At 45.0% G+C, this 24,480-nt stretch overlaps 1 protein-coding gene across 2 annotated transcripts in view; it reads left to right on the top strand.

Annotated features, from left to right (window-relative positions):
* Positions 1–24,480, top strand: part of HECTD4 (HECT domain E3 ubiquitin protein ligase 4) — a 113,622-nt gene that overhangs the window by 58,686 nt on the left and 30,456 nt on the right. The window contains exons 23-49 of one of the 2 annotated variants that reach the window (XM_083750036.1): positions 90–194; positions 776–939; positions 1,728–1,961; positions 2,927–3,119; positions 3,317–3,421; positions 5,456–5,544; positions 5,778–5,953; positions 7,054–7,189; positions 7,300–7,441; positions 8,406–8,572; positions 9,458–9,604; positions 11,157–11,341; positions 12,222–12,375; positions 13,448–13,728; positions 15,489–15,678; positions 15,762–15,843; positions 16,081–16,283; positions 17,855–17,990; positions 18,318–18,500; positions 18,729–18,899; positions 19,628–19,797; positions 21,081–21,196; positions 22,598–22,701; positions 22,922–23,083; positions 23,208–23,356; positions 24,101–24,180; positions 24,287–24,450. In XM_083750036.1, the coding sequence (XP_083606162.1) occupies positions 90–194; positions 776–939; positions 1,728–1,961; positions 2,927–3,119; positions 3,317–3,421; positions 5,456–5,544; positions 5,778–5,953; positions 7,054–7,189; positions 7,300–7,441; positions 8,406–8,572; positions 9,458–9,604; positions 11,157–11,341; positions 12,222–12,375; positions 13,448–13,728; positions 15,489–15,678; positions 15,762–15,843; positions 16,081–16,283; positions 17,855–17,990; positions 18,318–18,500; positions 18,729–18,899; positions 19,628–19,797; positions 21,081–21,196; positions 22,598–22,701; positions 22,922–23,083; positions 23,208–23,356; positions 24,101–24,180; positions 24,287–24,450 (4,188 nt within the window). Of the gene's footprint in view, positions 1–89; positions 195–775; positions 940–1,727; positions 1,962–2,926; positions 3,120–3,316; positions 3,422–5,455; positions 5,545–5,777; positions 5,954–7,053; positions 7,190–7,299; positions 7,442–8,405; positions 8,573–9,457; positions 9,605–11,156; positions 11,342–12,221; positions 12,376–13,447; positions 13,729–15,488; positions 15,679–15,761; positions 15,844–16,080; positions 16,284–17,854; positions 17,991–18,317; positions 18,501–18,728; positions 18,900–19,627; positions 19,798–21,080; positions 21,197–22,597; positions 22,702–22,900; positions 23,084–23,207; positions 23,357–24,100; positions 24,181–24,286; positions 24,451–24,480 lie in introns of both variants that reach the window. The other variant, XM_083750035.1, reaches the window with a different exon arrangement.

Genomic DNA, 24,480 nt, shown 5'->3' with positions numbered 1-24,480 from the left:
TGTGAAGACAGCAGTGCATGAAAGAGGGATTGCACCCTATCTTTAGCTGCTTGTTTAACTGTTTCTCCTTTGCCCTTTCAAAACATAAGGTGGAAGGGGACACCGTTACCTTCTCCTTTGAAATGCGGAGTGGCCGAGAACACAACACCCCAGACAAAGCAATGTGGGGCTTTGCTTGTACAGTTCGAGCACAGGTATAAAAATATTAATAATATTTTATTATTTATACTCCACCCATCTGGCTGGGTTTCCCCAGCCACTCTGGGCGGCTTCCAACAAAATATTAAAATACAATAGTTTGTTAAACATTAAAAGCTTCCCTAAAGAGGGCTGGCTTCAGATGTCTTCTAAAAGTCTGGTAGTTGTTTTTCTCTATGATATCTGGTGGAAGGGCGTTCTATAGGGCGGGTGCCACTACTGAGAAGGCCCTCTGCCTGGTTCCCTGTAACTTGGCTTCTCGCAGTGAGGGAACCGCCAGAAGGCCCTCGGCACTGGACCTCAGTGTCCGGGCAGAACGATGGGGATGGAGATGCTCCTTCAGGTAGGCTTGTGTTAGGTTTGTATATGGGACATTACTGGAAATTTGCTACAGTAAGTCTAAATATGCTGGATCTGAGGGGAGAGGAAGAGGGACAGACATGTACTGCCTAACATATTGTGGGCCCCAATTACCTTGACAACACATTCATATGTCACTCAACTTTAACACTTATAAGTATATAAAAACCAATAGCATTAATTGTTGTGTGTGCATTTTTGCCTTTCTGTGCTGAAGGAGTCATCGGAAGATGTGTCGGGGGGGTTGCCATTCTTGGTAGACCTTGCTTTAGGCTTGTCTGTGCTGGCTTGCTCTATGCTGAGGATTCTGTACAATGGACCAGAAATAACCAAAGAGGAGGAAACGTGCCAAGATCTTCTGAGATCTAAACTTTTACAGAGGTAAATAATATATGGATGAATGCAAGGGGGCAGGATGTTAATTCCTTGCCAGATGCCAGAAGCCTCCTAAGCCTTTTTTCCTTGTGTGCAGGTGGCTTAGGACCAAAGCCCATATGAAATGGTCCTCTCATGCTTAGGAATGTCCCATGTCTTCTTCTCTGTTGAAAAGCAGCTGCTGGGGAGCAGGGGATTGTGGGAGAAGAATCATAAAATCATACAATTGTAGAGTTGGCAAGTTAAAATTTCTACCCTGTGCCTTTTACCCAAGTGAAATCACTCCTAATGGCAGTTTCGGTGTGTGGCTGATTGTGTCAAGACCAGTCCAGCAGGAAAGGGTTAACATACACACACCCCTTCAGTGCCACCAAGAAAAAGGCATTGGGAGATTGGGTGAGAGACATCCCAAATCACATCCAGATTGGCTCTGAGTTACAGCAAGGTTGTTAAAATTTGTGGAAGATGGGTGTTTTTCCTAAATTCATCAATCGGATGAATAGCTGAATTGCAAACAAAATGGGAGTAACAACAAAGAGATTCCAGAGTGTGCAAGAGGGGCCTCATAAGAGATGTCAGAAAGACTCTGAAACTGAAGGCCCAATTGGTGTTTGTCAGACAGCTTCATGGTGAAGCTGTTTTAAGGTCTTTGTTTTGAGGAATAAGTGTGTTTCTCTGCTAGGAATGCACACTTCAGGTACATTGTCTTCTAATCTGCTTTACTTTGGAAAGGATAGATCTTGTTTGAGGCCTGAAAGGAACAGAAGACTTCCTCCCTCTCTTTCCTTTTCCAGGTGCCAGTGGCAAGTGGAAGCCAATGGCGTCATCTCTCCAGCCCTCACCCCAAGCCCCTCCCCACTGCCTCTCACCATTGATGAAGACCGAGAGTTCACTTATCCCTCCGATATTCTTGTGCCTCCTGTTGGTCACTACTTTGACTTGCCAAGGATCAGGCTCCCTCCTGGAATCATGATCAAACTCAGGGAAATATCTGGTCGAGCTCGGCCTCAGTTCAGACCCAGCATCAGGTGTGTAACAGCTTTTCTTCCTCCTTTTTTTCTACCAGTAGCACCTTAAAGGTAAAGGTAAAGGTACCCCTGCCCGTACGGGCCAGTCTTGCCAGACTCTGGGGTTGTGCGCCCATCTCACTCAAGAGGCCAGGGGCCAGCGCTGTCCGAAGACACTTCCGGGTCACGTGGCCAGCGTGACATCGCTGCTCTGGCGAGCCAGAGCTGCACACGGAAACGCCGTTTACCTTCCCGCCAGTAAGCAGTCCCTATTTATCTACTTGCACCCGGGGGTGCTTTCGAACTGCTAGGTTGGCAGGCGCTGGGACCGAGCAACGGGAGCACACCCCGCTGCGGGGATTCGAACAGCCGACCTTTCGATCGGCAAGTCCTAGGCGCTGAGGCTTTAACCCACAGCGCCACCCGCGTCCCCCAGTAGCACCTTAGAGACCTACTAAGTTTGTTATTGGTATGAGCTTTGGTGTGCATGCACACTTCTTCACACGAAAGCACACGAAAGCTCATACCAATAGCAAACTTAGTAGGTCTCTAAGGTGCTACTGGAAGGAATTTTTTTATTTTGTTTCGACTACGGCAGACCAACACGGCTATCTACCTGTAACTAGAACTTTTTTTTCTTGTTCATTTTGGGTCATATGCACTTGTAACAAATCATATGTTTAAAATAATTTCATTTTAAGTAAACTGAAGGGTGGGTTTATTTAATTCTTCAATAGCTGTCATTTCATAATATGCCTATGATATTAAGTATGTTTAGTAGTTGGATTTCTGAGTTTAAATGTGATTTTTAAATAAATGGTTTTGATATGTAGGTAGATGCTACCTGAGATACTTTTAGGTGTGAATCATCCCCTTCCTCCACCACACACTAGTATTATTAAAACAAATCTACAGAATTGTCATGCCCATTTGCCAAGAAACATTTTTACCAACTCGTTTTCGTTTTTTATGCTTACCTTCAACAGAGAGGTCATCCAGCCGGACATAATGGAAGAAATGGTAGTTTCATGTGTAATCAAACATTTGAACCTGGTTGATGCACTCCAGTCCCTCATAAACTTCCAGTATCAAGAGGAGCATGCAGAAGAATATGACTTGCTTTGTAAAATTATGGGAGAAACGTTTAAGAAACTAAATGCCATGGAAAGACAATTGCAGGTAAAAATGCTACAAAAAAGTAAATTTCCGGTGTAGAGAAAGAAGATGGCGGGCCCTTTATAATTAAGGTGTATATCTCCAGGGGGACCCTTATATTCTTAGCACACCGAGCACATTTCCCCTTACCTTTGGGTAGGCTAATGATGCTCCAACACTTTCACATCCTCCCCACTTTTTTGTTTTCTTTTTTTGCCCAGAGTGTCGCCGAATTAGAACAGAAATGGCAAAGTGAAGTGGAAGATGCCATGCATGGGAAATTGGAGAACAATGTGCCCTTCTTTTATGATTATCATTTTAACGAGGTGAGTATCATATGTTGATCCCCTTCAGTGCTGGTAAGAACGGAGGAACTCAGGCAATGCTATCTCTAAATTGCTGTACGCTTTCCCTCTTCCTATAAAACGTTGTGCTGGCTTTATTAGTGCCCAAGAACAAATCATGGGCACTTTGAAGCAGACTGACTGATCGACCCTGCGCTGGAAATTAAGCTGCAAATGCTGATTGCTGTTTCTTCCAGGAACAGCTGGGTTTTGCAGGCATAGAGGTAAGGGAAAGGCGTCTCCAAAGGATCTGAGGGTTTCCTCAGTATGTCAGGGTAATAAAATGGAGCAACTGGAAGCGAGCAGTTTGAGGGGAATTGTAAAAATAGTTGCCAGTGTTCTACTCCTGCCAGATAATTTAGAAAATGGGTCTGGCTCTGCGTAATTATTTCAGTATAATTCAAATTCTTTAGACTGAAGGGGAAAGGGAACCTGCAGGTTTGGTGAAGGCAGAACATTTGCCTTGCATGCAAAACGCCTGGGTATCTTTAGAAAGGCTGGGAAAGACTCCTGCCTGAAACAGTAGAGCTGGGGTCTCCTATGTAGCACAAGGGGCCCTTGTTTTGTCTGATCGGGGGAGGCTCAGGAGTCACGGGCAACTGGCCGTTGCCCGGCTTTTTAAAAACACTGCACATTTATGTTTCACAGGGTGCAAAAGAAGGGCTTTGCACCTTGCCTGGCAGGGAAACCACACGCCTTGCACCCCTACTGGGCAACGGCCGCCCACCCGCAACTCCCGAGCCTCCCCCGATCTGTCAAAACCAAGGGGGAAGGTGGCAGGAAATCTATATCCCCGGACGTCCCCGGTTCCCCCTTGGCAGTGGCAGTGGCAGCAAGCAGCAAGCAGCTCCTGAAGCCAGTCAGAACCAACTGCGCTACCAGGCTGGCTCCGGGCTGCTGAGGCTGCCGCTGCCACATTTCCCGGGGACAGATTTGCAAATCTGGGGACTGAATTTGTCCGGGGACAGATTTGCAAATCCGGGGGCTGTCCCTGGGAACCGGGGATGTCTGGTAACCCTAATGTAGAGGGATGTTGAAGTCAATTAGCGATCTGGTGGTAAGGAGAAGGTGCTCTGCAAAGGCATTGTCTGTGCATTTAGGGCCTAACTAATGTCTGCAGATATGTATTTCCTTTCCAGCTAATATTTGGTGGGAGTTTCCTGCCTTTAGCTACCTGAAGCCTCTTTACCCTTTTGGAACCAGATTCTCTTCCTGATATGTGCTAATCTAGCCTTCCCCAACCTGTCACCCTTTAGATGTTGTGGACACCAGCTCCCATTAGCCCCAGCCACGATGGGAGATGTGGTCCGAAACAGCTGGAGGAAGGGGCAGAGGAGAAAATTGTGTTGGTCCACTTTTAAAGTGAACCTTCCTAACTCATGCTTCCTGGAACAATATTTTGAACCGTAGTGCAGCTGTCTTTCAAAATTCACACTTCTTCACATTTTGTGATGGAGTTCTCCAACCAAAGAATGTGTACAAAAATATGTGATTTAAAAGAAAATATGCATTAAAATGCATATATTAGTGAAAATAGCATTCAAAATACAGTATATTTTGGGAAATGTGTATATTAGGAGAAATTCACAATAAAATGCTGGTGAATTTTTGCGATTTTTAAGACTAAAAATATGAGAAACAGGAATTGTCCATCCTTATTTGAAGGCGGAGGCTGTGCTAATTGGTCAGGTTGATTCTTAGTTTGGAAATGAAAGGAACTGAATCTTTGCTTCCTAATGCATCCGGTGCAACTAGCTCAGAGCACCAATGCTGTGCTGGATCTGACCACTGAAGAGGAAAGATGGATTTTATTTCACAGATGAAAGTGGACATTTCCTGTCCACGTAATCAACAAAAACTCTACATTATCTCCTGAATCAGATATATTCTGTTCTACTCTATTTATTCATTAAAAAATAATAACCATGCTTTCCTATAAAATATCGCGAGGTACTATACGACCTAAAAATGCAATATCTGGCCTCCCTTTCCAATATATTTTCCCCTTCTCTCTAGAGCAAAATGAAAGAATTGGAACTTTTGTGTTCAATGAAAGAGATTTCTTTTGATGGAGGCGATCTCGAGAATATGGTTATCTCACTCAGGTTAGTGTGGCTGCTGAATTCAGTAGAGATTCTGTTCTCTTTATTTGGGTGGTTTATTTGATTGGTACGTGTGGGCTGGTACATTTGTAAGTTCCAGTCTGAGGTTCCCAATGTCCAGGTTTTTTCCTAATGCAACCTCAGATTTGAATAGCATTGGATGTTCTCTTCCAATGTGTTTCTGAAGATCTAATGGACATCTGACCTGTGTGGGATTTAACTTCACTGCTTTTTAGGGAGAAATTCTTCCAAGAAGTGAACTCACTGCTTCAGAAGCCTTTGCATCCCATGGGTAAAACAAAAACACTGGTCAAGAGCCTGATGAACCGAGCTGAGCTGCTCTTGCATGTCACCATTGCTGCACAGTCTGGGCTTACCAGGAGTATATCTGGCACACCTGCAGAGACACCAGGTAAGGAAAGAAAAGAATCTGATGTCTTAAAGTGAAAGATGCTCTCAGTGCAGTGTTTCCTGCAATTTACAAGCTGCTTAAGAGTAGAAACTCAGCAATGAAAGTAGGAAGCAAGAAGAAAGCAGCAGCAATGTTTTTAAGGGATAGGAGGAAAGTGTTGTGGGTTCTCCTCCCTTTTCTTACTCCATTTAATTCTGCTTCATCTCATAAATGTAAATATAACATGCCACAATAAAAAGAAAATTGAATTTACAAAGGACAAAGAGAGGTATAACATATTAACAGTAGTCCCAGCCGATATAAGCTTTTATTAATCAACCTGTCTTTGTTTCTGCTAATCATATGTCACTTCATTTGGAGCGGGGTTGGGGTTGGGGGGATTGTATGCAGTAGGTACATAGCTTGTGGGTGCTCCTGGATCCATTACTGTCGCTTGAGACCCAGGTGGTCTCAGTGGCGCAGAGTGCCTTCCATCAGCTTCAGCTGGTGGCCCGGCTATGCCCCTATCTGGACAGGGATAGCCTAACTTTCTGGCAACCTCTGTGTTGGCTTACTGCAATTGTTATACATGGGGCTGGTGCAAAATTTGACAGCCAGGTTGCTCACCAGAATAAAACTGTTTTAGTATACCGTATAACGCCGATCCTGGCCCAGCTGCACTGGCTGCCAATTCAACGTGCTGGTGCTGACCTATAAAACCTTACCTCTCCGCATATAAACTGACACAAAACCTGTGTTTGTCATCCGAGGCTCTTCTCTATGTCTCCATAGAGGTTCAGAGGCTAACAGCACAGGATCGGGCCTATTCTGTGGTGGCACCATTATTACATCTCTTTAGGTGCCAGGCAAAAGCATTTCTCTTTAAATGTGGGGATGGGGTAGGGACTGTTAGTATGATTATTTTATTATTATGCTGCATAAATTATGTTCTTAGTGTACACAGCCCTGGGATCTTTGGATAAAGAGAGGTATAGAAATATAATAATAATAATAATAATAGTAATAATAATAATAATAATAATAATAATAATAATAATAATTAATAATAATAAAAATTAATAAATAAACCAAAGCTTCTTTCTGTTCCCTTAACACTACAGCTTGCAAATCAGCATCAGAAACAAAGGTGATATCCCATGCTGTTCGCCAGCCTGTTTTCCTCCGCAGTATGTCAGCACCATCTGATCTTGAAATGATTGCAAATGATGACCTAGAGTTCACGCGGTCAAGCCAGAGGTATATGTTGTCTCTCACTTCCTTTAAGTTCAGCCAGTGTTTCGTTACCCTCTCAGTGTAATTGGAGGTGACTGAATCTCCCTAATAAGATCTGTTTTTCCTCTCTGTAGGCGGCGCCATGTGACTAGCCACAGAAGCAGCTCTTTTACTCTTCTTCAGTCTCTCACCATTGAGGACAGCCGAGACAAGCCCACCTATAGTGTCTTGCTGGGGCAGCTGTTTGCTTTCATCGGGACCAATCCTGATCAAGCAGTAAGTCATGCCAGTGACAGAAGTTAGTGTGCCTATCAGACTATTGCAGTCAGAGAGCATTAATTCTCATACCTGTGCATGCTCTGCAAGAAAACAATGTCTCCCAGGGCTGTATAGAATAAAAGCAACAAACACATTACAATAGAACACTAGGTAAAAGCAATACCCCCGAAGAATCAACAAATCTTCAAAATCCAGCAAGCCATGAAAAGCATGCTTGACCAGCTACATAATGTACTGGGATGACCAAACAGATTTAAAAAGTATTTGCCTGGCACCAAAAAGATACCAACATTATCACCAGGTGAACTTTTCTAGGGAAGACTATTCCATAAATGGGACATATGACCAAGAGACCCCTTTCCTCATCCACCACCTGCTGAACTTCAGGTGACGGGGTTTGTAGAAACCTTGTAGAAAGGCTCACATTGTCGAAAGTCATTATATGTCTGAAGCTGCATTATACTAATGCCATTGGTCTACTTTTAACTGGGAATGTCTCAGATCTGCTGAGATCCTCTGAGCTGGAGATGCCAGAGACTGAGACCTGATTTCAAAAGTGTGTAGAAGTACAATATATAGCTATTAACCCTAAATCCTGTTCAGAATGGAAGGAGCGGCAGGGGTCTAGTTTTGGCACCCAGTGAACTGTGGGCATGTTTAAGGGGACATAGTGCAAGCCAGGAATTGAGTATGAAAAGTAAACGGCCACTTGTGCATTGTGGCTTTTTGAAGGGATATTTAATGAGACTTGTGGGCCCCATAGGGGACACTGATGAGCACACTGGCATCCACAGCACTTCATTGGCAAGCCCTGCACTACATGCAACTTTTTATTAGTAACCCTCACTTTGCATGCTTCAAGGAAGATGGTACGCTCTGAGCCAGCCAGCCATCACAAACAGAAACATTGCTGATGTCCCCAGTGGCATCGTCACAGGATTCACCCATCCCTTTCTCATAGGTATCGAGCAGCAGTTTCCTATTAGCTGCTCAGACTCGGTGGCGCCGTGGAAACACCAGAAAACAGGCCCTGGTGCACATGCGAGAGCTCCTGACAGCAGCTGTTCGTGTTGGTGGTGTGACGCATCTTGTGGGTCCAGTCACAATGGTGCTTCAAGGAGGCCCCCGGTAAGATCCCTTCAGGGACTCACATCTGGAGAGGGCTGGAGGGGAATGTGGATTGTTGGCAGAGGCGGTGAGGGAGTCAGCCTTATCTTCAAAAACAGACTTATTGAAGGAACTCTGGAGATGGCCCAAATGGCACTGCTCGTGGCATGAGACCGTATCACAGGGACACTTTTGAGTGGTGGTTGGTTAGACCCAGTGGTGTAGTGTGGGGGGTGCAGGGGGGCCCGGGCGCAACATCTGGGGGGGCGCGTTCGCACTCGCAGCTCTCTGCCCCTACCTGGCTCACTCACTCTCTTAGGGGGTAAGGGTTTCTTTAACTAATCTAGTGGAAGAGACTCGAGTGCAAAAATCCACGGGTTAGGGGGCGCAAATTACTTGCCTTGCCCCGGGTGCTGACAACCCACGCTACGCCACTGGTTAGACCGCCTTGAAATTGATTGCTAAAGCCAAGGTTCCGACAAATTTGAAAGCTGAACAAATTCTTTAGGCAGTTGTGTGATAATTGGCACCCCCTTATTGAATGCATTGACCAGAACAACATGTCACAGTAAGTCCAACTTGCCAATCTGCAGGGTTTCCTGAGGAAAGACCATTGCTGTTTAAAAACCAGCATAAGTCTGTAATTTAACAGGCCTCTGACTCCCTGCCTCTTCCCTTCACAATTTATTTTTTATTCTTCCATCTCTCAGGTGGATTTTGTTTTGCTCTTTTCAAGGGTGTGGGTATTAATTGCAGCAAGCTGCTAAAATGCATGGCTGGCTCAATGCGAAAAAGTCCCTTCTTTCTTACATCGCACCTCACACTTGCATCCTCCAGGGATTTGGGGGCAGTTTATGTTTTTAAAGAGTCTGTTTTAATAGGGCCTGACTGTTTAACTTCCCACAGAATTGAAGAACTCACCTGCGGTGGGATGGTGGAGCAAGTTCAGGAAGCCTTTGGGGAGACCATGACCTCTGTGGTGGCACTCTGCGCTCGGTACCCCATTGCATGTGCAAACAGCATTGGCCTGCTGTGCACAATACCATACACCAGGTAGGCATGTCCCACCGTGGGAGAGCTTGTGAGCAGAGTATCCTGTTACATGAGGAAACGTGTCCAAAATCAAGCAATTGTTCATGAGAAGCGTTTTTAAAAGTGGGTGGCGATGCCTCCCTCACCTTTCTGTGTTCCTTTTCTGGTTGCACTGCTGCCATTGGAATGTTTTGTTATGCCACCCCTTCCCCCACCGCTGGAATTTTGTCTTCACAAAGTGAGTCCCCCCCCCCATCTCATTTTGAATTACTGGTAGTATTTTTATCAGGTGCAGTTGTGCCAATAAAAAGTTAAGACAAGTAAATACAAATTGATTTCATCAGTGCTGCTAACTAGGAGGGATTACAGTGGTACCTCGGGTTACATACGCTTCAGGTTACATACACTTCAGGTTACACACTCCGCTAACCCAGAAATAGTGCTTCAGGTTAAGAACTTTGCTTCAGGATAAGAACAGAAATCGGGCTCTGGCGGCGCAGCGGCAGCAGGAGGCCCCATTAGCTAAAGTGGTGCTTCAGGTTAAGAACAGTTTCAGGTTAAGAACGGACCTCCGGAACGAATTAAGTACCTAACCCGAGGTACCACTGTATAGGAAATGCTTAAAAGGCCAATTTCAGTAATGTCTCTCTGAAATCAGCCCTTTAATTGGTTATTATGGGAAGGGCGTATAATTCACTGGTAGAACACATGCTTTGCACATAAAAGGTCCCAGATTCAATCACCAACGTATTCAGGTAGGGATGGGAAAGAGTCCTGTTTCGACGTGGCTCCCCAGGTTTCCAATCAGTGTCGATGTAACTGAGCCGGACGGAACAATCGTCTGACTACTGGTATGTGGCATAAAGGTCTCCCCATTTTGATGCAGTTTAGAGCAGTTCCTGATTCTTCCAGATACCAGCCCTTTAGATCTTTCCCCCCTAAACTAGTTCTTTTCTGACCTGGTTGAAGAAGAAACTAATCAAGGGGGACTGGGAGAAATAGAAACTGCTTTAAACCACACCAAACAGGGAGACACTGACACTTTTTTAAAGCACCAAGTCCCACTGAACTGAAAGGAATTTACCTCTGAATAAACATATTCAAATCTTGCCTATGAGAATAGGCATGCTGGGATTATTATGGGGAATATGGGAGCATACATTAAATGCTATGTAGAACTGTAGCAGTAATTCAGTTTCTAGATGCTTGTGGAAGAGCAATGCCTCAGTAGCTCTAAAGAGCCCTAGTGTGAAAAGGGATAGAGTAACTCCACATTGTACTGAGAATGCCAAGGCAGCCCGTATCAGTTTTTATGTCCAAATTTGTCTATAGATAGTTAAAGATCTTGCTCTTCTTTTTGGCCATAGCTTCACCATGGGACTCAGCATTCAGAATATAATTAGAACAATTAAAATAGTTAAGCACAAGACACCGTGGTATTATATACAGCAGCAAAGCAGGAAATGAGATTGACAGACGCTGTATATTTGTTGTGTGGTTTCAACTCGGGCGTGTATTAAGAGGGCTAAAATGTTACTGTCACCCCACTGTCGTGGTTCATGTTTCTGGGCAGGAGTGAAGAGAAGTGCCTGGTGCGGAGTGGCCTTGTCCAGCTGATGGATCGCTTGTGCAGTTTAAGCAGCCAGACCGAATCCAGCTCCAATGAGAAGCAAACAAAGAAGCAGAAAGTGGCCACCATGGCTTGGGCTGCATTCCAAGTGCTAGCCAACCGTTGTGTCGAATGGGAAAAAGAGGAAGGTAGGAGGGGCTTGCAAGCCTGGGCCTGGTTATGTGAACTAAGATGCTTGACAACATATTTGTGCAGTAAAGAGATATGGAAGCTTTTGGTTGAACTGAGTGCTCAGTGGCAATAACTTAGTGTAAAACTCCCCTGGCTCCTTTTTGCTTCACTGTCCATCTACACTCTCATTTTCCAATGTTGCAGCTCTCTTAAAGTGGGCCTGGCCAAACTTGGCCCTCCAGCTGTTTTGGGACTACAGTTCCCATCATCCCTGACCACTGGTCCTGTTAGCTAGGAATGATGGAAGTTGTAGTCCCAAAACAGCTGGACATGCCTGTAAAGCATCTCATCCCTTTTTCACTTTTTCAAGTTTCTGACTCCTCGACTTTTTCAGACTAGTTTCTAGACTGGCTTGTGTACAGCATTATCACTTCCCACCTCATCCCCTTTTAGCTAATCAGGAGATAGACTCTTGGAGATTCTTATTTTTCTCCTTGGCTGCCAGACTCTGAACTTTTGACACTCCTGTGCACAACTTCCTGAGCAAAACATCCTATTATACTTCTAATTCTCCTGTGGACTTTTGACTTTCCTGTGCAGGAGAGCATCTAAATCCAAAGCAACCATCTTCTAACTCAAGTTTTACAACCCCAACAAAAATGTCTAAAAGGCCCACTCAGGACTATACTGCTTTTAATGGTGTGTTTTTTTATGTTGCTGTATACCACCTGATATTTTATGAGTGGGTGGTATTTAAATACTTTTATAAATCAATAAATGTTTCTACAACCTCCAATCTACATTTTTCATGATAGGTGTTCTCCTTTTTCTAAAAGATTTTCAGTGTGTTTTAGTTGGATCTCATCAACTATGATCCCATTTATATTCCTTTTGCAGGTGGATCAACTGAGGCTGTGCACTCAGGTTTGGCTCGCCAGGTCTCCAGTCTCTTAACCAACCACCTGGCACGTGCCACAGAGTGCTGTGGCAACCAGGCAGCTGGAAATGATGCCCTGCAAGATGTGCTCAGTCTCCTGAATGATCTGTCTAGGTACGGCCGAATTCTTGGTCTCTGGATCACACTTTAGACTAGAATGAACTCATAGAATGAATAGAATCAACAACAAAAAAGTATTTACATTTTTGAGTGAATCCTAAATATTTGAGCAGCTTGATATGCTATGCTACTGGAGCAAAAGCCATTTGGATGGCAGAACACCCACAGTTTCCTGTAGCACATTTTCTTCTTAGTATGTTGTGTCATTAATGTAAATAGGAAGATTAATATGAGTTGACTCTGCAATCTTGTTGTGACCCTTGAATTTTGTGGGAAGTCAAAGGGAAGGTTTTGTTGTTTAAAATGACTCAGCCAATTTCAATGCCTTTTATTTTGTCCAAAGCTGTGTTGTTGTGAGAGCTGTCCTCCTGCCTTTTTCCATGGAAAGTGAAAAAGGTTGCCTTGTAATTTGGCCCCCAAAGGGTCATTTTAAACAAAAAGACAAACAAACCCACTGTTAATCCCAGCAATAGCTGAAACGCATCCCAAATAAATGGTTACAGTTCACAATGGTTCCCTGATTGAAGATGCATTGCATCTAGTCTTTTTAGCTCTGTTTCTACTCTCTAGTTGAGAAATCACAATTTTGCTAGGCTTGGAACCCAAGTTGTATAGAACATCCTGTTTTCACCTGATTTTGTTTAAAGACACACACTCTCTCTCTCTCTCTCTCTCTATATATATATATGAATCTTTATTTGCGTCATCCATTGGCATTAGCAATAAAACAACAACATGATATACAAAGAATAGAAATAAAAAGTCAGGAATATAAAATACATTTTAGGGATTTGAATCAATAGTCAAATAGTGGATCTTATTCTATTTGCCCCAGCTAAAAACCTTGCAACCTTTGCTGTCACCTGCTCATCTTGATCTGCCAAGAGAAAGGACACTGGGGCAGTGACTGGCCAACCCAGAATGGACAATAAAAGAGGGGTGATAACCTCATTTCTCAAGTCTTTATAAAGAGTGCAAGCCAGAAGGGCACGTGCCACCGATTTGTTACTGCCATCTCTTTTTTTAAAAAATGCATTCAAATCTGTTGGTGTTTGTCTTCTTCCAGGAGCCACATTGGCAAAGCAATTCTAAGCCAACCAGCCTGTGTATCCAAACTTCTCTCTCTGCTCTTGGACCAGCGTCCCTCTCCAAAGCTGGTCCTCATCATCCTTCAACTCTGCCGTGCTGCTCTTCCACTCATGAGTGTTGAGGACTGTGGGAATGTCGAATTGCCACCCTGGAGTTACTCTGTGCCCTCCCTAAACAGTGAGCAGGATGACCCCAGTGACCCAGCTTCTAAAATTGCCTCCCTGCTCTTAGCAAAACTGGCTGATTACGTGGTACCAGGTAGGGAATGCTCAAGATCTTGAGAAACTAATCATTGCTGCATGAGAATTCAGGGAGCATCTTTCACTTTTGTGATCCTCCTTTTATAACAGTTTGGAAACCTCCACAAAACGTTACAGGGGTGGGTCACAGAAGCACATTGCCTCAGTGCTTCCATTGTCTGCCCTGATCTCCCATAGCCTTTTTGGGGGTCTGGAACAGCAGATGCTACAGGCCACTTCCACCCCTATGTTCCAGCACAGCCTTTAAGGTTGCCTTGGAGTCCTGTCTCAAGCCTCCCATATATGTACTTAGCCTGGACCTCAAGGCTTTTCAGAGAGATGCTCCCAGTAGCTGGACCACAAGTCTAGGCTTTTCTTCCCCAGAGAACCTCTATTGCTCAAATTGTAAGTCTCTGTCTGCACATGCAATATCCTTAGGACAGGACAGGACCATTTCATGCTGCAAGTTTGTTCTCCAGTGCAGTGGTTCTTAAGACGCTACCATGAAATGATTTTCCTGCAGACAGAAATGCCATTTTTGAATGTTCCTTGAAGTAAAAACCATGTGCCAGGAAAAACTAGCAAGGCTTTCTTTTTCCTCTTCCATTGCTCTGTGGCTTAATTTAGCAAAATATCAGAACTGGGAAAGGAGTCTCAGGAGCTAGCTAAACTTCTCAAAACTTAGATGTTTTTGTCTGATCTAGGCGATTGTGGGGATGTGGTGTTAACCCGTTAGTGTCTCAATATTCCTATTTGCAGTTTAAAGTACCAGTATGGTCTCTGCCATGGGAGCATATTCACCCAGTGCTTTTCCAGCTGCACTGGCTCCTGGTGGAGTACAGGGTCAGATTTAAGGTGCTGCTTTTAACCTTTAAGCCCTTCACGGCCTAGGACCCTCGTACCTATGGGACCGCCTCTCCCGGTATGCCCCACGGAGGACCTTAAGGTCCATAAATAGCAACACCTTAGTGGTCCCGGGCCCTAAGGAAGTCAGATTAGCCTCAACCAGAGCCAGGGCCTTCTCAACACTGGCTCCGGCCTGGTGGAACGCTCTGCCTCATGAGACCAGGGCCCTGCAGGATCTGATCTCTTTCCGCAGGGCCTGTAAGACAGAGTTGTTCCGCCTGGCCTTTGGCTTGGAGCCAATTTGATTCCATCCCTCTCTTTCTTTTTTCTTTTCCTTCTCCTCCTGCGATGAGGGTACATTTTAATATTTTAATGTTTCAATATTTTAATGTTGTATTTTAATTTTGTTTTTAAGTTGTAATCATTCAACTTGTTTTTATTATTGCTTGTAAGCCGCCCTGAGCCCAGCCTTGGCTGGGGAGGGCGGGGTATAAATAATAATAATAATAATAATAATAATAATAATAATAATAATAATAATAATAATTTATATTATAATTATAATTATAATTATAATTATAATTATTATTATTATTATTATTATTATTATTATTATTATTACAGTCCAAACAGGACTCTACCATCACATTTTGCTGCATTTGCATATCTATAGACCAAGCCTACACCCATTGGAATCAGTGTGAGACATTTTTTTCCAAACTGACCTTTGGAAGTCTGAGATACTTCAGGATTAGGACAATAGATGGTCTTATCATTGTAGCTAGGAGTTATGTGATTAGCTTGCCCATTCCTGTAGCTTGGTATAGGGCAAACTATGAACTGAATTAAATTTCTTTAGTATTTGCATACTACCAGAAAAGGTATAGAATGTGTTTACAGCTATTGCTTAAAGCTTGTTTTCCTCGCTTGCAGGATGTCAGACGGTTCTTTCTCCAACTGCTTCTGAACCTGATACTTCATTGACAAAAGCCAGCCCAAAAGGTTCCCTTAAAGGAGACAAAGATCCAGGAGAAGAGAGTGAGGCTGTGGATGGCAAACTTTCCATTTTTATACATAAGCGGGAAGACCAGTCATCTCATGAAGTGCTTCAGCCATTGCTGAGGTAATTTGAGCTCTGTGGAACGCAGTTAAGAAATCTGGACGCTGCAGCCACATTTATTCTGTGTTTTATCCTTCCCTTTGTAGTAGCTCAGAAGGTCGGCCATTTCGCCTCGGAACAGGAGCCAATATGGAGAAGGTGGTTAAGATGGATCGAGATATGACCAAAGTAAGGGCAAAATAAATTACTTGTGTGAATAGCTTAATCTGCTTTGCAAGAGTGAAAATAGTAATTACAATTTTTCCCCCAGCAAGAAGATGTGGCTTGCCAATTGATGCTTTTGTAGTTAGCCTGCAGGACTAGAAAAAGAGGGATTTCTAGTGATAGTTAGCCTTAGGGTAAATGGCATTGGCCTGTGCATTCCAAATACTGTGTGAGTTGCAAAAGAGCTTCTTTCTTTTTCAGAGTGGTTGCTGCGAAGTGATCACGGAGGAAGCAGCTGCTGCTTTGCGGAAGGCCACCAAGTGGGCACAGTCCGGATTGATTGTGAGCGTGGGGCCACCGGTAGAAACGGTCAGTCCCGAAAGCACTAGTGGCCTGTCAACTGGGGACAAAAAGAAAACAGCACAAATCTCCATTTGCAGGGAGCGGAACTCAGAGCTTGCCAGGTACAGAATCTCTGCTGGTGTCCAGAATACCCTGATGTAGAGTGGAAGTGGACTGTACTCTTCCACCCTAGGCTTAAGAAGGGACAGGCATAGATCTATGCTGCTTAGAGACATAGCTGTCAACATTCCCTTTTTTTGCGGGAATTCCCTTATTCCCTTATTCCAGCGCCGTTTCCCACTGCTTCCCACTGCTATCCCGGATTGTTAGATATCCCGTAGACTGTCCCCGGGACGGGTGAGGCTGCTGATCCCTTATTTTCGAGGCTCCTGATCCCTTATTTTCAAATCTGAAAGTTGACAGCTATGCTTAGAGTTGGTCACAAAAAGGTGGGCATAGGACTTTTCTACTCTCCCTGTTTGCTCAAACTCTGCTGGGGAGAAACTTAAATGTTCTTGTAAGTTCTCCAAACTGGTTGTAAGCACATCCCATTTCAGCATTTTCTCAAAAGCGCATGCTGTTGCTGCTTTCTTCTTATGGCTTTATCAGCTGCTGAGTCACTAAACAAGGTATTTCTCACTTCTTTATCCACTAATGAGACCTCCCCCATCCTTTTTATCGACTTCCAAGGCTTTACTCCTCTTCATTTTTTTTCCAAGCACCAAGGTCTCATACACAGTCATCTTCTTTGTAAGTCAAAGGTCTTAACAGCCATAATCTTGGCCACACAATTGGTTTGTCTAATCAAAAGTCACTCTGACCCCTAGTTAGCTTCTCTGTAGACCAGAGGTATGGGACACAGGTGGCGCTGTGGGTTAAACCACTGAGCCTAGGACTTGCCGATCAGAAGGTCGACGGTTCAAATCCCCGCAATGGGGTGAGCTCCCATTGCTCGATCCCTGCTCCTGCCAACCTAGCAGTTTGAAAGTACGTCATAGTGCAAGTAGATAAATACGTACCGCTCCGGTGGGAAGGTAAACGGTGTTTCCGTGTGCTGCTCTGGTTTGCCAGAAGCGGCTTTGTAATGCTGGCCACATGACCCGGAAGCTGTACGCCGGCTCCCTTGGCCAATAAAGCGAGATGAGCGCCGCAACCCCAGAGTCGGTCACGACTGGACCTAATGGTCAGGGGTCCCTTTACTTTACTAGACCAGAGGTAGGAAACCTGTTTCAGGCTGTGTGGGCCACAATCGTTTGTGGGCAACCTTCCAGAGGCTGCATCCCAGTGGTGGTCAGGGCCACAGGCAAAAGTGGATGGTCTTACCTTTGTACAGTGCATCATATTCTACCCACTCAAAAGTTGAAGGTTTCTGATTTGCTTTATGTTTCTGACATGCACACCCATGTCTCCATCCTTTATCCAGGAAAGCGTTATCACAGTTCAAGGACACTTTCCTGCCAGAAAAAGGCAACGGAGGGGCTAATGGAGTAGGGCTGGTAAAATGTGGGGCCGGCCCCTGAGAGGTCTTGAGGGTTCTGCTTGAGGTTCTGCTGCAGGCAAAGATGACATGGAGCCAGATCTTTCCACTACTGTCATCCACTTGGTTTCACCCACACTTGCTAATCAAAGAGTTATCTGGGCCTGGAAGAGGTGGATTAACAACTCACAGCCCACCATTCATTTTTCTCAACAGAACCGACCCTGTGAGGCCCTTCATCAGTGGCCATGTAGCAAACAGCATGGCGGCAGAGGTGATTGCTTTGCTCCACAGCTTGCTCATGGCACCAGAATCCAATGCAGCTCAGATATGGACAACCACAGCTGAAAAAGTAAGTCAGGGAAGGATCCTTAGCTTCTTGGGTGTGAACATGAAAGTTGGGGAGTCACTTGCCCAAACTGCAACACGAGCTTCTTCTGTAAGCATAAAAAGTCACCTAGAATTCAGTCAGAAGACAGCAATTATGCCAGTTCTCCACACCCTACCCCTGTCCTTGTTTTCCTAACCCTTTATAGAAAAATAAAAGCTTATACCAAGAACAAACATAGTTGGTCTCTAAGGTGCTACTGGACAATTATTTATACACACACACACACACAAAATATTTTATATATAAAGGAAAATAAAATTTTTGTGTATTTCTTCCACACTCCCTCAGGTCCTTTCGCGTGCTCTGATGTATATTCCTCAGCTGGGAAAATATGCAGAGAGTATCCTGGAGAATGGCAGCAGCAGCGGAAGGAAACTCGCCAAGCTTCAAAGGATCGCTCGCCAGGCAGTCGCTGCTCTTTGCGCTCTTGGTGGCTTCAAAGAGACGATCAAAATTGGCTCTGAAGTGCAGGTGACTGGCCGTGCACCCTTTAATTCCTCACCCCGCCCTCTGTTCTGCAAATCAGTGGCAAAGCTTCTGTTTGAGGATATAAAACACTGCCATTCTTTCTGTTATGGCTGCCATGTTTCTCTGTGCCGTGTGCTAGGTTTATTACTTCATCCATAGCAGTGAATTATTTATAGCCCCAGATAAATCTAACCTTCATTCCTGACTGTTCCCTCTTTCTCTTTTCAATAGGTTTTGGGTAGGGGAATAGCAGGAAGCATTGGAGTGGTGGCATCTATTAATGAACAGGAAGGTATAGCAACGGTCAAATTTCCGCCTACCAGTATAGACTGTAGAAAGACCTCCCAAGCATCAGACATTTTAACTATTCCATTATCTAGGCTCTGTGTTCCAAGATCAGAGGTAAGGTCATTTTAAAATCCAACGCTGAGCGTAATACTTCATCCATGTAAATAAGCCAACAAAAGTTGCTGGCCTGCAGTTTTATTTTACTACCCTGCTATAGAGACCAGTAGCTTCAAGAGAAGGCTTCTCATCTCTGGTCACCATGGGAACATAGGAAACTAGCCTCAGTTAGTTGTGGATTTGTAATTGCTTCATACCAAGTGGGCTGGGAGAGAAAGGATAGGCTTCCCTTCCACTGTGGCCAGCACAGAACCCGTGTGGGATGCTGGAGATGGTACAGAGATGCATTCGTTTTCTGCTAGCCCTCTTACTTCCCTGCATGAGACTATTTGTCACATATAGCTACTGGGTGAGTTGTTGCATGCAAGGCTATAGGACTGAATTGCCAAATTCAAGCTGCAGTTTAAAATCTGAACAGCTTTTTAGAGGGGGCACTTCATGAGCGGGTTATTGTTGTTGTTTTGAAAAGCTGACGTGGGGCAGTTTGGGCATTCTGTAAGGAAGGCAGTTTGAAAGTTTTGTTCCAGTGATATATAATGGAAATCATTGAGGTTTTGTGGCTATCTTGCCATTTTCTTCTTGGTTTGTTACTTTTTAAACCGTGCAATGTGTTTTTGTGATGATGTAATAATGAGGCTATATAACTCCAGGTAATTCCCTCCTTTCCCAGAAACTAACAACTTGAATTTAACTTTTTACCATGCCCCCTCCTCCACCACCACCAGGCATTGCCTCTCCATAAACTGTCCATTACTGAGAAGGTAGTACAGGCCGTCCAGTCCATGTTGCTTCCTCAGGAGGGAAGTCTCTCTATTCATACCTCACTTCCTGCAACAGGAGATGGCTCAACTCCAGTAATGGCAGTGGTCCGACTCCTTGCTGAAATTAGAACCAGGTGAGTGATGGCAGTTCTGGCAGTGGTTGAGCTGTGGCTGGGAGGCAAGTACCACGAAGGGCTGGGTGCTCTGCTAGTTGGGTTGGAACTGTAGGGTTGCCATATTTTGAAGAGCAGAAAAGAGGACACAAATGCCGACTTCTACTTTTAACTATGGATCGCTATGACGCCTCTACCCATGAAAAAGAGGACATGTCCTGGAAAAAGAGGGCTTATGGCACCTCAGAAGTGAAGTGGATACGGGGGTGAAGACAGATAGAGAAGACAGAGCTCATGGTGAATCTGATGAGCTTCACTCTGCCTGTTTATTATTTAAAGTGTAAAATCAACACTTAGCAATTGATTCATTACTTTATTAATTGTAAGTTCCTAGGGATAGACATTTGCCTAGAAAGCAGCCTAAAATATTTTAAATTTTATATAGAATATTATAGCAAAGAAGGGCAAAACTGCTCCATTCAAGAGAAATCTTTGGCGACATTGCAGAGGGCAGCCCGTCAGTAATCATGGATAGAAGGCTTCCGCTTCAAACTTGTAGAAACAGATTTTTTTGAGCTCTGGCCTAGAGAGGAAAAGTGCATCTCAGCTGTGCACCGCAAGTGCACTTCCAGATCACTCACTGCTCTACGTTATGTCTGTCTTTACCCTTTATTCAGCAAACAGCAAACATATCCACTGCATGGCTATACTGAAAGGACTTGTGGCACTTTCAGACAACCTGTTCATTGAACATTTATCCTGATTTGTTTAAATAAAGTTTGCAAGGAGGGTATATGATAACAACTGTATACAGGCAACGACTCATTTACATGCGTCCGATTGACGTTCAACAGCGCACGCTCGCAATGTGGCAACCTGGAGGTTACCGGAAAAGGAGGCAGGGCATATCAGGGTGGGGTAGGCTTATGCTCCATCTGCTGATGTACGCGGGGGTCAGGAATATTTCCCCCAGCCTAATCAGTTGTTGCCTGTGTTGAGCATTTGTTTTGATTTGTTTGCAGGAAGGTTTTATTACGTTGCGTCAACTATTGTTATCTCATGCTTTCTATTGCCTTTTCCCATCACTTTCTTTATCACAAAAAGCCCAGTGAGACCTAATGAACAACGAAAACCAGTAATCCTAACTAGCAGGCAAGGGATTGTTTTCCCCAAGACGCTTGTTTCTGCCAGCAACACAGAAGGGATCTGCCAGCAATGCAATCTGTGTAATCTCGTGCTTGTTCTGGCAGGATTTTTCAATCCTTGTTCTCCTTTTTGTCTCCTCCTCTGCCCTGTCTCCCAAGAGCATGCCTGGTGATGGCACAGTTGCTGGAGGATAGCTCCTTCTGTGAAGAATTCATCCAGCAGTGTCCAGCTGCTGTGGAAGTCCTTAACCTCGTTGCCCAGGAATGCAGCCCTGGTAGGAACTCCATCTTACTTAATGCAGCAATGAGCTTGGCCCATATTTAAGATACAGTGTGTGTTTTTGCTGTGGTTTGCGCCCACAGTTTGATTGAAATAAGGTTGGCAACTAGGTTTGACCAGTCTGGGCAGGGCAAGTGGCTACATCATCGCCCCAGAAGTGGTCCCACTTACTTACTTACATCTGACAGTTGTGTGATTTTTTCTGAAGGGAGAAAAAAAGGATGCCAGACAGCAAGCATTTCTCAGTTTCTCCTTCCTACAGCCAGATGGAGCTTAAAGGGTTTCTTTACCCCCCTGAAGAGCATGATAGCCCAACCAGCTGCCATCTGGAAGCCAGTTTGAGTCCATAAGCTACCAGTAGCTCACTGCTGAAATAACCTATCAGTCATCTGCTGTGACTGGGACACGGGTGGCGTTGTGGGTTAAACCATAGAGCCTAGGACTTGCCAATCAGAAGGTCGACGGTTTGAATCCCTACGACGGGGTGAGGTCCCATTGCTCGGTCCCTGCTCCTGCCAACCTAGCAGTTTGAAAGCACGTCAAAGTGCAAGTAGATAAATAGGTAACACTCCGGTGGGAAGGTAAACGGCATTTCCGTGTGCTGCTCTGGTTCGCCAGAAGCGGCTTAGTCATGCTGGCCACATGACCCGGAAGCTGTACACCGGCTCCCTTGGCCAATAAAGCAAGATGAGCGCTTCAACCCCAGAGTCGGCCACGACTGGACCTAATGGTCAGGGGTCCCATTACCTTTACCATCTACTGCGAAAGGGGCAGAAGTATAATCTAACTGGGGAGCCCATGTTGTATATTGGCTAGAGTATCAGCCTTGAAGCTCACTGGATGGTCTTGGCTCAGTTTCTTAGTGAGAGGTTGTGAAGGTGAAATGGTGTTTTTGGTACAACCCATGTTTGCCATCCTAAGCTCCTTGAAGGAAGGGCAGGATTAAACTAATACAGTGGTATCTCAGTTTACAAACTTAATCCGTTCTGGAAGTCGATTCTTAATCCAAAACCGTTCTTAAACTGAGGTGCACTTTCCCTGATGAGGCCTCCTGCCGCCGGTGCCCTTCCACTGTTCGACTTCTGTTCTTAGACCGAGGTAAAGTTCACAAACCGGGACACTACTTCTGGTTTTGCGGAGTTCGTAAACTGAATAGTTCATAAACAGGGCTGTTCTTAAACCGAGGTACCGCTTTATGAATAAACAGCTGAAACAACATGTCACAATCTGACTTCACTAGTTAGCAAGTCTTTTGCTAATTCTACCTTGGAGGTCTTTGAGATCACACTCAGAGGTTAAAAATATGGTTTAGGAGGACTCCATGAAGTGAATGGCCCCATTCTCATCTTAAGGTCTGACAGGCACATTGTTGCTGGCTTTGTTTGTAATCTTCTAGGGGAGCGGCTCCTTGTTGTAGAAGTGCAGTGTGAAAGGTTAAGGATGCTGTATCGTGACAGCGCTCGCCCCCCACCGCCACCTCTCCAGGCAGACCGAAGGCAGGTAAATATATAAGCAGAGGCTTAGCCTGCCTCCTCCTTGAACTGTTTTGGTGCCTGAAGACGGCAGATGATGAGCTAGTATTACAGCATAAAATGTTCAATTGTATATCTGTTCATGAATGTCTCCTGCTAAGTGTGCTTTGGAGTTTGCAGGCAAAAAAACCAGTTTACACATTGCAGTTATGTATAATTAAATGCAGGCCCTTCTCTTCTTGGTTCAGCCCAAGGAAGTCACCTGGAATCCTTCTAGGGTCTTCCCACCTGTGCGAGCCTGTATGTTCTCCTCACATCTTACAGCCGTGACTTTCCTTGCGGATCCCAGTGCCGGTGGAGGGCTGCCTCGTGGCACCTTCATTTACGCCACATCACCAGTTCCGGTACAGGTGAGAATTCGTGATTCACCTGTGTTCAAGCATGCACAAATACTGATTCAGAAGGTGCTGGGGAGTGCCTTTTATTCTGGGTTAATCCGTGGATGGTCTGTGTATAATTTGTTCCTTTCTCCAGGCACCATCCTTCTATTGGGAGATTGAGATAGTGTCCTACGGAGATACAGATGATGACACAGGGCCGATTGTTTCGTTTGGCTTTGCCACGGAAGCAGAAAAGCGTGATGGAGCGTGGACCAACCCTGTGGGCACCTGCCTCTTCCACAAGTAGGCTGCAAACAAATCTAGTGAAGCTGTATCAGTATCTGGTGTAGGAAATCTTAAGGAACTCATGATCAGGCAACCTTTATTTCTGTTATGAGGGTCCCAGAATGAGACCAGCGAGGTGGGTGTTGGTGTTCTGTGTAACTTCCTTCCGTAATCTGCCCCAGGTATTGAGCTTAAGCCCATTTACATCCATTTACATTTGTATGCCCTTTGGTGCTCCGCAAAAGGTCTGATTGTTTTTTGCTATCTCAGTATGGTAACAATTGGGACATGGATGGCTCTGTGGGTTAAACCACAGAGCCTAGGGCTTGCTGATCAGAAGGTCACGGTTCGAATCCCCGCAATGGGGTGAGCTCCCGTTGCTCGGTCCCTGCTCCTGCCAACCTAGCAGTTCGAAATCATGTCAAAGTACAAGTAGATAAATAGGTATCGCTCCGGCGGGAAGGTAAACAGCGTTTTCGTGCACTGCTCTGGTTCGCCAGAAGTGGCTTAGTCATGCTGCCCACATGACCTGGAAGCTGTACGCCGGCTCCCTTGGCCAATAAAGCGAGATGAGTGCCACAACCCTAGAGTCGGTCACGACTGCACCTAATGGCCAGGGGTCCCTTTACCTTTACGGTAGCAATTGAGCATGGGCTTGTTGAAGTTTACTTTTAGGGACTTAATACTCCTAGCGCTCAAGTGAAATATTAAGTGAATTGTTTCTCCAGCTAATGCTTCACCCCTTTCTTCACATGGTTTCAGCAATGGAAGGGCTGTTCATTACAACGGTTCCAGTTTGCTGCAGTGGAAAAGTGTGAGACTGGATGTGACCCTCTCTCCTGGTATGTCGGCTATGTTTAACCTGCAAGCATCTTGTGAGAGCCACATCAGGAGTGGCAGAGGGATAGATACAACCTTTTTCCTTTTAACCCTTTTCTTTTCCCCTAGGTGATGTTGCCGGCATTGGCTGGGAAAGGGCAGAAAGCACCCCTCCTCCTCCAGGGCAGCCAGCCAAAGGCCGGGTGTATTTTACATACTGCGGACTGCGGTTGGGGCCATATCTGGAGGATGTGTCTGGGGGAATGTGGCCTGTCGTCCATATCCAGAAGAAGGCAGGTTAAACACCCTCTGTATCTCCCAGC

The sequence above is a fragment of the Podarcis gaigeae genome, assembly GCF_964106915.1.
Source record: "Podarcis gaigeae genome assembly, chromosome: 8".
Lineage (NCBI taxonomy): Eukaryota > Metazoa > Chordata > Lepidosauria > Squamata > Lacertidae > Podarcis > Podarcis gaigeae.
Note: the sequence above shows the minus strand (reverse complement) of the source record. Positions and strands in the feature narration are given on the sequence as shown.